A 15,945-nucleotide genomic window follows, 5' to 3' on the forward strand; every position below is an offset into this window, starting at 1 on the left:
TTTTGCAATCACACTACATCAGAGGATGATGAAAAGACTGGAGTAAGATCTCGAAGCAAAAGTGTTATCGATGGTTTAAATTTATAAAACAAGTTGCAAAATTTTATACATTTTGCAGAAATTGCACAACCCGGCATCAAGGAAAACTGACTTCAAAAATCCCCCTGATGATAAATCTCTCCCCTCGCTCCCTCCCGGACGGCACAGAGAAGACCCTGTGATTACCGCTTTGTGCATGTTCTTAGCTTTCTGCAGCTTTAAATAAAACGCGTCAGCAGCACATCCAAAGCCTATTGTACTTTGTCCTTAAAATGCTTTTTTGCGAGGTATTTCACAACCATGTTCTTCATGAACCAGTCTGAATATGACTTTGGAACCACCTTCATGTTAGAAAGCAGAAGGGTTTTACGGTTGCATGACAGGGAGGAGCAGCATACTTCCTGAGAACAGTGTGACGGGAAGAACACAAGGTGAGGCTGTGCCTTCGGAGAGGAGCAGAAAGGTCTTTCCACCAATTTATTCAGGTACAGTAAGTGAGGAATGGGGCAGATTATGCGTCTGTAACATGGGCTTCAGCACAAATGCAGTAGAGCTGTGTTTGTTCATAGAGGACCTCTGGCTGCACTGTTTATACTCAGTAAAACACATGTGACTGAAACTGGGCTGTGCTACAACTGACCAGCTCAGCTCTGCTACATCTGATACATTCAGGTCTGCTGCTATCTCTTTAGGCTAGAACTTTACTTAGTCTCTTTGCAGCAGTTTTAGTGTAAAGGGGTCATCCCATAAAACATATTCTACAGCTTTCCAACCAGCAGCTGGATCTGAATATTTTTGTGATTGCTTGTAATTAAAAATGTATTTTAGCTACTGAGCAACTGCATGAAATCTATCTGTATAGCGCCACCTGCTGTGTGCTCTTTTTCTAATTTATCTGTCCTGCTCACTGAGATGGAAGCCCGTGCTCAGTCCCATTATTCAACTGCAGCATAAAGGACACTCCCACCGAGAAAGGGCACACTCCCTAAGCTGACAGCCTTAAATACATCTAGCAGAACAATCTAAGCAATGAATGGGGAGATCTCTGGATCCATGTCAGGTACAGGGCTGGTTCTAGCGTTGTTAGAAAGAGATTATCATGTACTGTATACATTAAAGGGGTTATCCAATTTCTCGAAACACCCCCTCCCACATATGCTGGTAATATACTTACCCGGCTCCCAGCACCTCTCCTGGTCCCCGCACCGCCACTGCCGCTTCTCCCTGCACACGAATGAAAACATCCGGTGTTGGGGGCAGCAGCCAATGGCAGGCTAGGATGGGGACGAGCCTCCCTAGCATCGTGGGTGACACTAGGGAGGCTAGTCCACGTCCCCACCTGCCATTGGCTGCTCCCCCCAACACCGGATGTTTTCATTCGTGTGCAGGGAAAAGCAGCAGCGGCGGTGCGGGGACCAGGAACGGGGTAAGTATATTACCAGTGAGGGGCCCGGCACATGGGGGGGGGGGGGGTTGAGAAATTGGATAACCCCTTTAATCATGGGTTAACTCCTTTCACTTTCTAGGGGACATCACAGGAGATACAGAGACATGTGTCTAATGACATCACAGGAGATACAGAGACATGTGTCTAATGACATCACAGGAGATACAGAGACATGTGTCTAATGACATCACAGAAGATACAGAGACATGTGTCTAATGACATCACAGGAGGTACAGAGGAAAGTGTCTAATCATAGCAGCACAAAGGGACTTATCTAATTAGATCACAGTACGTACAGAGGGGTGTGTCTAATTACATCACAGTAGCACAAAGAGGCGTGTCTAATTATAGGAGGTACAGAGGGGTGTGTCTAATTACATCACAGTAGCACAAAGAGGCGTGTCTAATTATAGGAGGTACAGAGGGGTGTGACTAATTACATTACAGTAGCACAAAGAGGCGTGTCTAATTATAGGAGGTACAGAGGGGTGTGACTAATGATATCACAGTATGTGCAAAGGGGCGTGTCTAATGGCATCACAGCAGGTACAGAGAGGTGTGTCTAATGACATCACTGTAGGTACAGAGGGGTCTGTCTAATAACTTCATAGCAGATACAGAAGGCCGTGACTAATGACATCACAGCAGGTACAAAGGAATTTGTCCAGAAATTTGTCCAGAAATTCTGGTTGGCAACCCTGATCACAGCATGTACAGAGGGGTGTGTCTAATCAGGGGCGTAGATAAGGGCAGGGCCGTAGATAGTTTTTTTTCCTGGGGGGGGGTTCAGCTTTCTCAAATTATAAGACTATCTAGCAGACACACCAGGGTGTACCTGCTTCTATAGACCTTTGAGACTCTATTACCACTACTTTTAGCATAAGATCATCTGGAGAAACATCAGGTTTAAAAAAAAAAAAAAAAATTTCTTTAGGTGTTAGAGCAATCAAATGGAGGGGGAGAAATGTGACATGGGTGAGGATGGGGTTACATGATGGGCCGGAGACAATGTCTGTAGCCTGTCTGTGCCATGGACGGGGAGAAATATGACATGGAGGGCTGATGGCTGACATGGGGTTTGGTTTAGGAATGATATGGCTGGTATATTTTTTTCAAACCCTGGTGTCTGCTAGATAGTCCTCTAATTTGAGAAAGCTGAACATCCCCCAGGAAAAAAAATTCCTGTGTCTAATGACATCACAGCATGTACAGAGTAGTCAATGGGCGCTACTCTGTTTCCACAACTTTGCCCATCTAGGGGCGGCGCTTTCTCTGGGTTATTCCCAGCTTACCAATGAAAATCGGAGGTAGGACAACCCCTTTAACCCTTTCAATGGCAGTAACCTTTAAAGAGGACCTTTCATGGGTCCAGACATCATGAAATAAGTAGGGGGGTTATGTAGAGCATAGTCCATGGATGTAAGAGCACTTACTATATTTTCTGGGCTCCACTCCATTCCCCCGCTGTGCCCCCCTGCAGTTTTCCCGGCTGGTATGCTAATAAATAGCATCAGAACAGGGAGGAGGAGACTGCCCTGTTTCTCAATGGGCGTCTCCTTCTCCCTGACTGTAGTGCTGTCCAACCACAGCCAGGGAGAAAAAAAAGCTCACCTTCTCCATTGCTGTGACGCTTTCTGCTGTGATTAGACAGCGCTACAGTCAGGGAGAAGGAGACGCCCATTGAGAAACAGGGCAGTCTCCTCCTCCCTGTACCGATGCTATTTATTAGCATACCAGCCAGGAAAACTGCAAGGGGGCACAGCGGGGGAACGGAGCGGAGCCCAGAAAATATAGTAAGCGCTATTAGATCCCTGCTCTATGCCCTACATAACCTGCTACTTATTTCATAATGTCTGGACCCATGAAAGGTCCTCTTTAAAGACCTTGTATTACCTTTTGTAAAGAATACTGGGCGACACAGCTCAAGCTGTTCATTAATCCTTGTTCTGAACTTACCAGTTTTACAACCCACAGATTGCAGGCACATGTTTCAGGTTACAATTCCCAAATCTGTAACCCTGCAGGTGGCTCTATACAGATTATGTTACATAGAAAAACTCTGCGGCTATACGGCATGTTTTATTATATCCAATTACAAAAGTATTCAGATCCAAACGATGGTTTAGAAAATTGTAGACTGTTTTCCGTGGGACAAACCCTTTAATTATTTCCTTAGTGATGGCGTCAGGATACAATAGGGAGCCAGTTTTAAATTATTTTCAATATTTGAGGATATTGTAATGGGAAAGGGTGAAAAATGTTATTTGGGGACTCCCATTATTCTATTCTCTGTGACGTTTCTTTACACCACATAATACCTTGTCTTCTATAATCAGTGTTTCCCAACCAGTGTGCCTCCTGCTGTTGCAAAACTACAACTCCCCGCATGCCCGCACAGCCAAAGGCTGTCTGGGCATGCTGGGAGTTGTAGTTTTGCAACAGCTGGAGGCACACTGGTTGGGAAACACTGTTCTAGATAGCATCCACTATTTACTACTTTAACCATTTATTTTACTATTTAATGGGGTTATCCGACATTTTTTCAGACCTCACAGAGTGTCCAGACCTGTGTTGGTGATCATCCTACTCGCTGCTTGTTGCCAGCCTTGTCATGAGCTCTGCATCTCTCATCTAGCCTGGCATCAACATCTTGTTGACAGGGGGCATGCAAACATGGCAGCCAATCATTGCCTGCAGCGGCAACCCATACAACATGTCGCTGGGTCACGTGCCACGCAGGTGACTGGTCACCGATGCAGGGAGCGATTGGCAGCAGCGGTCACATGCCCCCTTTAACAGGATGCTGATGCAGAGGGAGGCAGGAGCTGCAGAGCTGATGATGGAGCTGGAACTTAGCTGTGAGGATCAGGTAAGAATGATCATCCCTGCAGGTCCAGCCACACCATGAGGTCCCAAAAATTTTAGGAGAACCCCTTTAATCCTTTTCCAGTAAGTGCTGATTAAGGCCTCTTGCACACGAACGTGTGCACCCCGTGGCCGTGGGGCAGCCGCAGCGGATCGCGGACCCATTCTCTTTAATGGGTCCGCGATCCGGCCGTTCCGCAAATAGATAGGACATGTTCTATCTTTTTGCGGAACGGAAGTACGGGACGAAACCCCATGGAAGCATTCCGTAGTGCTTCTGCAAGGTTCCGTTCCATGCTTCCGTTCCGCACCATTCCGCATCTCCGGATTTGCAGACCCATTGAAGTGAATAGGTCTGCATCCGTGATGCGGAATGCACACGGAACGGTGCCCGTGTATTGCGAATCCGGATTGCATACATAATATGTAATGACCTGGAGATTATACATCTCCAGTCATTTTGGAGACTGGAGTCAAAAAAATGTTTAGTTTATTTTGTTCCCAAGTGCCGGCTGCTTCCTACGTTTGCAGCTAAAACCCAACATTCGTGGTGGCTGCATTTACCGGACTGAACTAAACTGACACCATTGACTGCATAACTTAAGATGCTCTGAGTTCTGGCCGGACCTTGGGTCTGCTGTACTGTGCATTATGTCAGTACAGTGCAGAATTAAGGAAGAGAGTTGAACGGCACACCTCTAAGATGAAGACGGTGCTCAGTGGTAAATTGGATACATATAAATCTGGCACTCCAAGTTCTGTTATATGAACTTCTTATTTATTTTGTTTTCAATCCAACCGGATAAGGTTATATTTTAGCCACTAGCCGACGTTTCGGTCTAAACCTAGACCTTGTTCACGGCCTTAGCCATGGTAGCGATTAGTATGCACACGCCATCCTGCATACTAATATGCACAGAACTTGGAGTGCCGTGTTTTTTTTCCAGATTTATAAGTACAGTGCAGAAGACCCACAGCCAGGTGGGAACTCACAGCATCTTAAGTCATTATGATGCTGTGAGTTCAGACCAGGGAAGCAGTGGAAATGCAGCCATCCATGGAACATGTTCCAAGGCCCGGGAGTAGTGGAGCGGAGGATGGGAGTGGTAGTGACTCTGGCTATAAGAGTCAATTGCAGTGGCAATCCTCACACCGATACTCCCTAGGGTGAGGGCAGTGAAAGGAGGTTGCACCTTTTCCTCCCTTGGGGCACATCCTGATGTTGGGGCTCCTGCCTGATGGTAGTTGGGGTGCCCTTGATGTGTGCTAGGTTTGGTGCTGGTGAATGGCAGGAGTTCAAGGTGTAATGGCTGGCATATGTTTGTAGGAGTCAGTTATCAGGCCAGAGGTAGAAAACAAATGTCTCTGCTTACTAAAGTGCAGAATAGGAGGTGTAGCAAGTCCAATGGTATAAAAACACAGTGACACCAATTCATAGTGCAAATCTCCCCAGATAGCAATGTATGGATTTGAGCAAGGATGGGGTATGTAGTACTCTTTACTCTCTATCTTCCCAAGGTCCCTTAGTGCAGAATCTATGGCAATCGTACTTTTGCAATGGAGGCTGTAATGTCCACTGAGGGATACAGCGTTTAAGATATGACTGGTCAGGTATTCTCCCAGTCTGAAGGGTGTCTCAACTATGTCCCTCTCACAGCAGTAACATCTGTAGCTTAGATTAGCAAATATCCTACTGTCTGACTCCAATGCTCGACTTGAACCTTCTTGGCTCTCTTATTTACCTGTGGACTGAGTATACATAAACATCTATTATTTACATGTGGACTGAGTATACATAAAATTTAACTTTTACTATAATTTCAATTAGAAGACGTTGGTGGTAGCAGTGAGACAAAGACAAAATTACATACATACATGTAAACACTTATTTTACCACCATATAAGACAGCGGTAAGGTAATACTGGGTGGGTCTTACCCCGTCCTGCACAGTGGCGTAACTACCGGGGATGCAGTTGCTTCGGGGCCCGGCGCCCCGGCAGCGTGTGTGACAGTTTATTTTCAAGTTAGTTAAATATCGATGTCTTAATGTTCAGGGCCCCTTCACAGCAGCTGACCAGGCCCCCTCGCTAATGTGATCTAATCTTACGGTCTCCTAAAGTCTCCTGATGTGTCTGGGATTCGAACCCACAACCTCCAATGTATCAGTGGCAAAGCATTAATCCACACAACCATAAAGGCTGCATTGAAACTGATTGAAACTGATTGAAACTGATTGAAACTGATTGAAAAAATATGAGACTTCTACTGTTATAGCTGGCTAAGTGTACATCTATACACATGACAGCTGCCCCAACACACCCAGCACTGCTATATCTCTATATGACAGCTGTCCCAGCACACTCAGCTCTCCTATATCTCTATATATGAGCAGCTGTCATGTGTATAGATGTACACTTAGCCAGCTATAACAGTAGAAGTCTCATATTTTTTCAGTCAGCAGCAAGGCAGCTCTTATGGTCTAGTGGTTAGATGCTTTGCCTCTGATACAGAAGGTCGTGGGTTCGAATCCCAGCAGAAACTTTTCTGAAATACAAGCACTGACTCCATATATGGACATACAGGGCGGGACACAGGAAGAGGCTGCATCGCTGACATGGAGGTAAGTAGAAGTGTTTATTTTATTTTTTTAATACTCGACTGTTACTGCCATGGGGGGAGCGGGAGGCACTTGATACTGGCACATGGGGGAGGGGGGTTGGCACCTGATACTGGCACCTGGAGGGGGGAGGGGGGGTTGGCACCTGATACTGGCACATGGGGGGTGGGAAGGAGAGAGGCACCTGATACTGGCACATGGGGGGGGAGAGGGGTTGGCACCTGATACTGGCACCTGGGGGGGAGGGGGGGTTGGCACCTGATACTGGCACATGAGGGGGGGGAGAGGCACCTGATACTGGCACATGGGGGGGAGGGAGAGAGGCACTTGATACTGGCACTTATTTGTGGGGGGGGATGGCACTATGATACTGGGACATGGGGGGAGAGGGGTTGGCACCTGATACTGGCACATGGGGGGGGAGAGAGGCACTTGATACTGGCACTTTTTTTGTGGGGGGGGGAGATGGCACTATGATATTGGGACATGGGGGGGAGAGAGGCACTTGATACTGGCACATGGGGGGTTTGGCACTATGATACTGGCACATGGGGGGTGGGAAGGAGAGAGGCACTTGATACGGGCACATTGGGGGGGATGGCACTATGATACTGGGACATGTGTGGGGGAGAGAGGCACTTGATACTGGCACATGATGGGGGGGCATCTATGGGGACACTTACTGGCACATTATTGGGGGGCATTATGGGGGACACTAGGCCGGCAGCCTATCAGAGGCCGGACACTGAGGGGCATCTACTGGGGCACTATATATGGGGCATTTTATACTGGTACATTATGGGGGGCACTAGCAGGAAGCGGGGAGAGGAGTACTATGGGAGAATTTACTGGGGGCACTATATAGGGGTATTTGCACTGTCACATTATTAGGAGAATTATTACTACTGGGGGGGGGCATTATAGTGGTCTTTATTACTCCCCCATGGTATGACCCCCTAGTAGCAGCACCAGCCTCTCCCTGCTCTGCTATCCCTCTGCCCCTTCTCCAAATCCTTATTATGAAATCTTTCTCATTAGGATACAGCACAACATCAGCTCCACCAGCCCCCGGCCAAAGTGTGGAAGTGGCATCCGAGATCCCCAAGGGTCAAGTAACTGTAAGTTTTCATATGAAATATGTTTATGTTATACACATATAGCATCCACTGTGCCACACAATATACAGTATACCGCTACACTGTGCCAACCAATATACAGTATACCTCTACACTGTGCCCCACAATATACCGTATACCTATACACTGTGCCAAAGAAGTGGGGTTTACACAGGAGGAGGTAGGTGCGAAGCGCGCTGGGGGGGCCCTTACAAATATTTGCTGTGGGGCCCAGTCACTTCTAGTTACACCCCTGGTCCTGCAGATACACAATCAGGGTTGGTGGGTGGCGTCAATGCTCCAGTGTGGTCACAGGCACTGGTGTCCAATTGTTAAGTTGGTATGGCAATCTGGATACTCCTATAATGCCCTGGTCTAGAGCCCTCCCTGTATGGATGGTCGGGGGCTATCCTCATAGACCTGCCTCAATGACACGGAGCACCCGCCCCGACAGGGGCGACCCCATACGGAACCTGTCCCTAAATGGGGCCTATTCCCTGTAAGTCCCTTACTGTATGGCCCTACATGCCATGTTTCGTTCCATAAAAAATGGAGCTCATCAGGGGCTCATTGAAATCAGAAGGTTTCTATAAAAAATACACAGAAAAAGATACACAAAGCATAGTCACTACACTGTGCCTATTTTAATATACATTTAGACAACATTATCTGGTATGTAATCTCGACTTACTATTTCAGTAGAGAGTTTCTTGTAAATACAAAGCGATGTGGACGGTCAGTGGTACGCGCCCCCGCAGGTGTATGGAGAAGTGTCTCCAACAATACTCTCGCCTCACCCTCGCGGAGGCCTCACCCTCGAGGAGGCCTCATTAAATGTGCTAATTAAACGTGTCTCCTGAATCCCTATTGGGGACACGTTATCGATACTGCTCGTCTTGTTAGGGGTAAGAAGGGAGCTGCGGGAGCGGCCTTTTGCGGCCTTGTAAGCTGGTGTCAATGTGCCAATAGGGTAACCCCGATCCATAAAACATTTTTTCAGATTGGTTGCCTGTCTTTGGAATTCCGCCTCCTTGGAGCAGTTTCTCCTTATTCTCAGATATTGGCCCGATGAATTCCCCTCTTGAGGGGGAAAGGGTGGCAACTGTCCCACCTCAGGAGGGAATTCGTCGAGGTTGGTTTACGAAAGATTGTAGTTTCAAGGCAGCCATCCAGATTTTTGGTGATAAGGATATCTAAGAATGGCAACTGCCTCTCGTCACACTCTGACGTGAAACGTAAGCCAATCTGGTTCCTGTTTAAACTTGATGCCCAATCTGAGAATGACTTACAGCCACCTTTCCAGACAACCAGCACGTCATCTATATAACGTGCCCATATCTGGACATTTTGGACCTCACAGATGGTCTCGTCACAAAAGACCAAAGTATCCTCCCACCAGCCCAGGAGCAGATTTGCATACGATGGGGCACATGAACACCCCATCGCGGTGCCCCTGAGCTGGTGGTAAAACCTACCATTGAAAAGAAAATAGTTTCTACATAGTACAAACTCCAATAATTGAAGGACAAAACTGTTGTGTCATGAATTGACATCCTCGTGTGCCCAGGAAGACACGTTTAGGAGACACGTTTAATTAGCACATTTAATGAGGCCTCCGCAGGCATAAGAGAAAAAATTGCCAAACACTGGCATGTACTAAGAATGGACCCTGACCTCTGTACCACCATAAAAGAACACCCAAGTATAACATATAGGAGGGGAAAGAGTGTACGAGACTGGACGGTGAATAGTCATTTCTCTCCTAAACCGGCACAAAAAACCTGGCTAGAAAAAGGTGTTCATGGTACCTACAGATGTGGGGGGTGCATAGCCTGTAAGTACATGTAGTGCGGAAAATCGTTTAGGAGCTGCAACACAGGAAAAACATATATTATCAGGGATCTGATAAACTGTAAAACTATGGGGGTTGTCTATAAAATCACATGCACCTGTAACAAGGAATATGTTGGCAAAACAAAAAGGGAGCTGAGAAGAAGAATCGGTGAGCATATAAATGATGTCCGTAACAGCAGGGACACCGTTGTCACACGCCATGTACGTGCTGAGCACGGCGGGGACCCAAGGTGTGTAACGGTCGCGTACACACACACAAAGGGGGGAGGGAAGTGACCACTGCGCTCCACCTTTACCCCTGGCCCTGCCTACTTGACTCGCGAGTCCTAATGACAGGGGACAACTGGACGGCAATCCCTAACTTGGAATAAGTGCAGGGATGACAGACAGACAAACAACAGGACGTGAACGGACCGAGTCAATACCAGGAAAGCTACAAAGTACAAATGGAGCAAGCAGAGAATTGTCAGGAGAAGCCGGGGTCATAAATACCAGGAGAGACGTGAAGTACCAAAGGAGTCAGCAGAGGATCGTCAGGAGGAGGCCGGGGTCAAATACCAGGAGAGCAGCAAAGTACACAAGGAGCAGGTAGAGGATCGTCAGAAATTCAGCAGGAGGTAAGTACGCCAGGAAAGACCAAGTCACAGGTGGAAGCTAAATTAACAGGCAACCTGTGGCCAGCAGGCTGCCTGTATTTATAGTGGGGAGTGAGGGTCATGTGACGTGGCCAGCGTCACATGACCGACAGACCAACCTGTCGAGTACCGAGTGATCAGCTCGGCGCTCAAGGCAGACTAGGAGCCGGGAACCACCCAGCTAGTAAAGCCGCCCTGGGAATGAGGTCAAACACAGATCCTCATTCCCAAAGCTAAGCAACAGTTCTGCGGGCAAAGGGGGACCGAGTGCACCTTTGGAACCCCGTTACAAGGTGCCTTTCTTTTATGGGAATCGAAAAAGTGAGGCCACCTCTAAGAGGTGGAGATTGGGATAAGAGAATCCTCCAATGTGAGGCGAGGTGGATTTTTTGTTTGAAGACACTACATCCCAACGGCCTTAATGAACAACAGAGTTTTACATGCTTTATTTGAATGGCCAGCTATTATGACGGCCATAATATCATAATGATTTGATGTAAACTGAACTGTATGATCCAACTGTTTAAGATCTAATATGTGCGGGAAACTGTCCCTTTGGACTTTATAGTGGATGACATCATTGTTAAATTTAGAATACTCCCCCTAGCTATATCAAAGATCAGAATAGCGTAAAAATACTCTTTCTAGCCCTATATATTTGACGACAGAAAAATGACATAAATTGATAATCTTAGTTTCGATGTAGGAACAGATTTTTGTGTCCAATATATTCTTCCAATCTGCACCGCATGACCAATTGCATGCGGGAACAGTATGTATGAGAACCTGCCAGAGAAATCCATCTTTGAATGATTGTATTCTTTAAAAGTTACCGTCCGGCATCTGAGGCGGCTTATCAGCGTGCAGTGCAGGCGCGTCGCCCGGTTGCTGGGCGACGGGTGACGCTCAGACACATTCGCATGTAACTTCCGGCAGCCCGAGCGATCACGTGACACCGACTTCCGGTGGAATGGAGCGCATGGAAACAGCGTGCGTTCCATGTGCGTTCCACCGGAGGAGGGTGGAGCAGGAGGGCGGAAACAGCTGGAGGCGCTGATTTTAAAAGGCCAGGCGGCTGAATGGGCTGTGTTCCCACACTACCGGCATTCAGCAGTGAGGTGAGGCGAGGGTATTGTTGGGGACACTTCTCCATACCCCGGCGGGGACGCGTACCACTGACCGTCCACATCGCTTTGTATTTACAAGAAACTCTCTACTGAAATAGTAAGTCGAGATTACATACCAGATAATGTTGTCTAAATGTATATCAAAATAGGCACAGTGTAGTGACTATGCTTTGTGTATCTTTTTCTGTGTATTTTTTATAGAAACCTTCTGATTTCAATGAGCCCCTGATGAGCTCCATTTTTTATGGAACGAAACATGGCATGTAGGGCCATACAGTAAGGGACTTACAGGGAATAGGCCCCATTTAGGGACAGGTTCCGTATGGGGTCGCCCCTGTCGGGGCGGGTGCTCCGTGTCGTTGAGGCAGGTCTATGAGGATAGCCCCCGACCATCCATACAGGGAGGGCTCTAGACCAGGGCATTATAGGAGTATCCAGATTGCCATACCAACTTAACAATTGGACACCAGTGCCTGTGACCACACAATTTTGTCTTTGTCTCACTGCTACCATCAACGTCTTTTAAGTGAAATTATAGTAAAAGTTAAATTTTAAATATACTCAGTCCACATGTGGTAAATAAGTTTATAAGAGGTGTGACATATCTCTGCACATATGTACCTGGTGCATTGAGATAATTTTTGTATATAACTTCTTGGCTCTCTCTTTCATCTCTATCTTTCCTGAGTACTGTAGAAAAAGTGAGGTCTCTCATTTAGTAAATAGTCCACTGAGAAAGTATTGCTCTGGATCTTTGGTCCAATCCTGTGAGGACAGGCGCACATGGAGATGATGTTTCTCTCTTAATCTTCAAACTCACACACTGAATAGACTGATCTAGAGGTGGATCCAGGCTCCACACCTCAACTTCCTGCAGGGACCATGTCCAAGTTGGTTAACTCCATCACTTACATACATAACCATACTGGGAATATACATGGGAGTTAAAGTTTGTTTTGCACCAACGAAAATATAGCAGTCATTCGGAAACTGCAAAGAGCACATTCTTCGTGTCAATGAGGACTTTTTCCACCATGTTTTCCAGGTTTGGCCTACATTGTCCAGTCTGCTGTAGTCAGGACTTTATTTTCGCAACATCTGTTTGGAAACACATGAAGTATGATATCCGAATTCCACTTTTTCACTGAACATACACAGCCTTTCACCATGCAAGCATTTTTGCAAACCTTGTAAAACAAATATGAATAGATCCTACATGATTTACATGACCTAAGCAACCTCAGTATTGAATAAGGTGAAATGGCGGAAATGTCAAGAAGCAACATGGCAAAATGATAGACTTATGACAGTGTTAGTATTTAGCTGTCCGCAATCTGCCAGGCAGCAAAATACGGATATTAGCAGTGTGCATGCCACGTGCAAGTGTGTCGTTTGAATGTTTCGGCTGCATTTTTGGTAACTTCTGCATGTTACATTTTGGATTTGATATATGTTTGAGAGTTAGTGGATGTGTGGTGAGATGTTTAATGAGCAGTGGACATGGCTAAGCACCACAAAAATGGAATCCACATATGCAGTAATTGTCGATACAGATTATTTTGTCACGGAGATGGTGCTGAAATCTGTAGCTACAAATGATCCAAATGTTTGTTCTTGGATCGCAAATATTTATCACGTGCACAAGTTCGGAGGCCTAAATCAAGTATCACAGGTCAAACAAAATGTAGAACACTATGAGGAATCTGTTAAAAAGCTGTTAGAATGGGAAATCTAAAACAACATTTTTGATTTATAGCTGCCAATATTTTCTGTCCCGCGCTATCCGTCTATGGATGCCTGCCTAATGCAGTTGGCGCATACATACATCCAGGGCCGCACTGCCCGTCTTGCAATTCTGGAAAAAGCCAGATGGGTGTTGCTAGGCCAAAACATCCAGGTCTTGTGTATGCACGTATGTAAAAAAAAAACAACACATGCATATATAAAAAACACACACGCGTATACTGTATATCTAAAAAAAAACATATGCATATATATGTATATAAAAAAAAAAAAAACACATGCATATGTAAAAAAAATCCCTACACATATATCTACAGTCAGGTCCATAAATATTGAGACATAGACACAATTCTATACACCACCACAATGGATTTTAAATGAAACGAACTAGATGTGCTTTAAAGGGCTTCTGTCAGCCCACTAAACCGTTTTTTTTGTTTTTGTTTACTAATAATCCCTACACTGCGATCTCTGCATACATAAGTAAAATAATAATTTTTGTTCAGAAGAATTTGATAAAACGTTTTTTTTATAATATGTAAATTACCTTGCTACCAGCAAGTAGGGCGGCTACTTGCTGGTAGCAGCCGCATCCTCCGATCCTAATGACGCCCCCTCTGCATTGTGATTGACAGGACCAGGGAACGGAATCGTTCTCTGCTGGCCCTGCCTGTTTTCATTCAATATCTGGCGCCTGCGCCGCGGCCGTACCTATTTTCAATCTGCGCAGGCGCACTGAGAGGCGGCCGCTCGCTTCTCAATGCGCCTGCGCCGGGTGTAGATGTGATGTCATCGGCACAGGCGCATTGAGGAGCGAGCGGCCGAGTGAGTGGCCGCCTCTCAGTGCGCCTGCGCAGATTGAAGATAGGTACGGCAGCAGCGCAGGCGCCAGATATTGAATGAAAACAGGCAGGGCCAGCAGAGAACGATTCCGTTCCCTGGCCCTGTCAATCACAATGCGGAGGGGGTGTCATTAGGATCGGAGGATGCGGCTGCTACCAGCAAGTAGCCGCCCTACTTGCTGGTAGCAAGGTAATTTACATATTATAAAAATAGCGTTTTATCAAATTCTACTGAACAAAAATGATTATTTTACTTATGTATGCAGAGATCGCAGTGTAGGGATTATTAATAAACAAAACAAAAAAAAAACGGTTTAGTGGGCTGACAGAAGCCCTTTAAAGGGAACCTGTCACCGGGAATTTTGTGTATAGAGCTGAGGACATGGGTTGCTAGATGGCCGCAATCACATCCGCAATACCCAGTCCCCATAGCTCCGTGTGCTTTTATTGTGTAAAAAAAATTATTTGATACATATGCAAATTAACCTGAGATGTGTCCTGTACGTGACTCATCTCACGTACAGGACTCATCTCAGGTTAATTTGCATATGTATCAAAGCACACAGAGCTATGGGGAAAGGATATTGTGGATGTGCTAGCGATGATCTAGCAGCCCATGTCCTCAGCTCTATACACAAAATACCGGTGACAGGTTCCCTTTAACTGCAGACTGTCAGCTTTAATTTGAGGGTATTTATATCCAAATCAGGTGAACGGTGTAGGAGATACAACAGTTTGCATATGTGCCTCCCACTTGCTAAGGGACCAAAAGTAATGGGACAGAATAATAATCATAAATCAAACTTTCACTTTTAATACTTGGTTGCAAATCCTTTGCAGTAAAATACAGCCTGAAGTCTGGAACGCATAGACATCACCAGACGCTGGGTTTCATCCCTGGTGATGCTGTGCCAGGCCTCTACTGCAACTGTCTTCAGTTCCTGCTTGTTCTTGGGGCATTTTCCCTTCAGTTTTGTATTCAGCAAGTGAAATGCATGCTCAATCGGATTCAGGTCAGGTGATTGACTTGGCCACTGCATAACATTCCACTCCTATCCCTTAAAAAACTCTTTGGTTGCTTTTGCAGTATGCTTTGGGTCATTGTCCATCTGCACTGTGAAGCGCCGTCCAATGAGTTCTGAAGCATTTGGCTGAATATGAGCAGATAATATTGCCCGAAACACTTCGGAATTCATCCTGCTGCTTTTGTCAGCAGTCACATCAACAATAAATGCAAGAGAACCAGTTCCATTGGCAGCTATACATGCCCACGCCATGACACTACCACCACCATGCTTCACTGATGAGGTGGTATCCTTAGGATCTTGAGCAGTTCCTTTCCTTCTCTATACTCTTCTCTTCCCATCACTCTGGTACAAGTTGATCTTGGTCTCATCTGTCCATAGGATGTTGCTCCAGAACTGTGAAGGCTTTTTTAGATGTCGTTTGGCAAACTCTAATCTGGCCTTCCTGTTTTTGAGGCTCACCAATGGTTTACATCTTGTGGTGAACCCTCTGTATTCACTCTGGTAAAGTCTTCTTTTGATTGTTGACTTTGACACACATACACCTACCTCCTGGAGAGTGTTCTTGATCTGGCCAACTGGTGTGAAGGGTGTTTTCTTCACCAGGGAAAGAATTCTTCAGTCATCCACCACAG

General features: G+C 46.1%; 1 protein-coding gene across 3 annotated transcripts in view; it reads left to right on the forward strand.

Moving 5' to 3' along the window:
- Positions 1-367: 367 nt before the first annotated feature.
- Positions 368-15,945, forward strand: part of LOC120997236 (cytochrome P450 2K6-like) — a 50,343-nt gene continuing 34,765 nt past the window's right edge. The window contains exon 1 of one of the 3 annotated variants that reach the window (XM_040427233.1): positions 368-524. In XM_040427233.1, coding sequence (XP_040283167.1) covers positions 416-524 — 109 coding nt within the window. In that variant the 5' untranslated portion in view covers positions 368-415. The remainder of the gene's footprint in view (positions 525-15,945) is intronic. The other 2 variants (XM_040427235.1, XM_040427234.1) reach the window with 2 other exon arrangements.

Source organism: Bufo bufo, chromosome 4 (genome assembly GCF_905171765.1).
Source record: "Bufo bufo chromosome 4, aBufBuf1.1, whole genome shotgun sequence".
Lineage (NCBI taxonomy): Eukaryota > Metazoa > Chordata > Amphibia > Anura > Bufonidae > Bufo > Bufo bufo.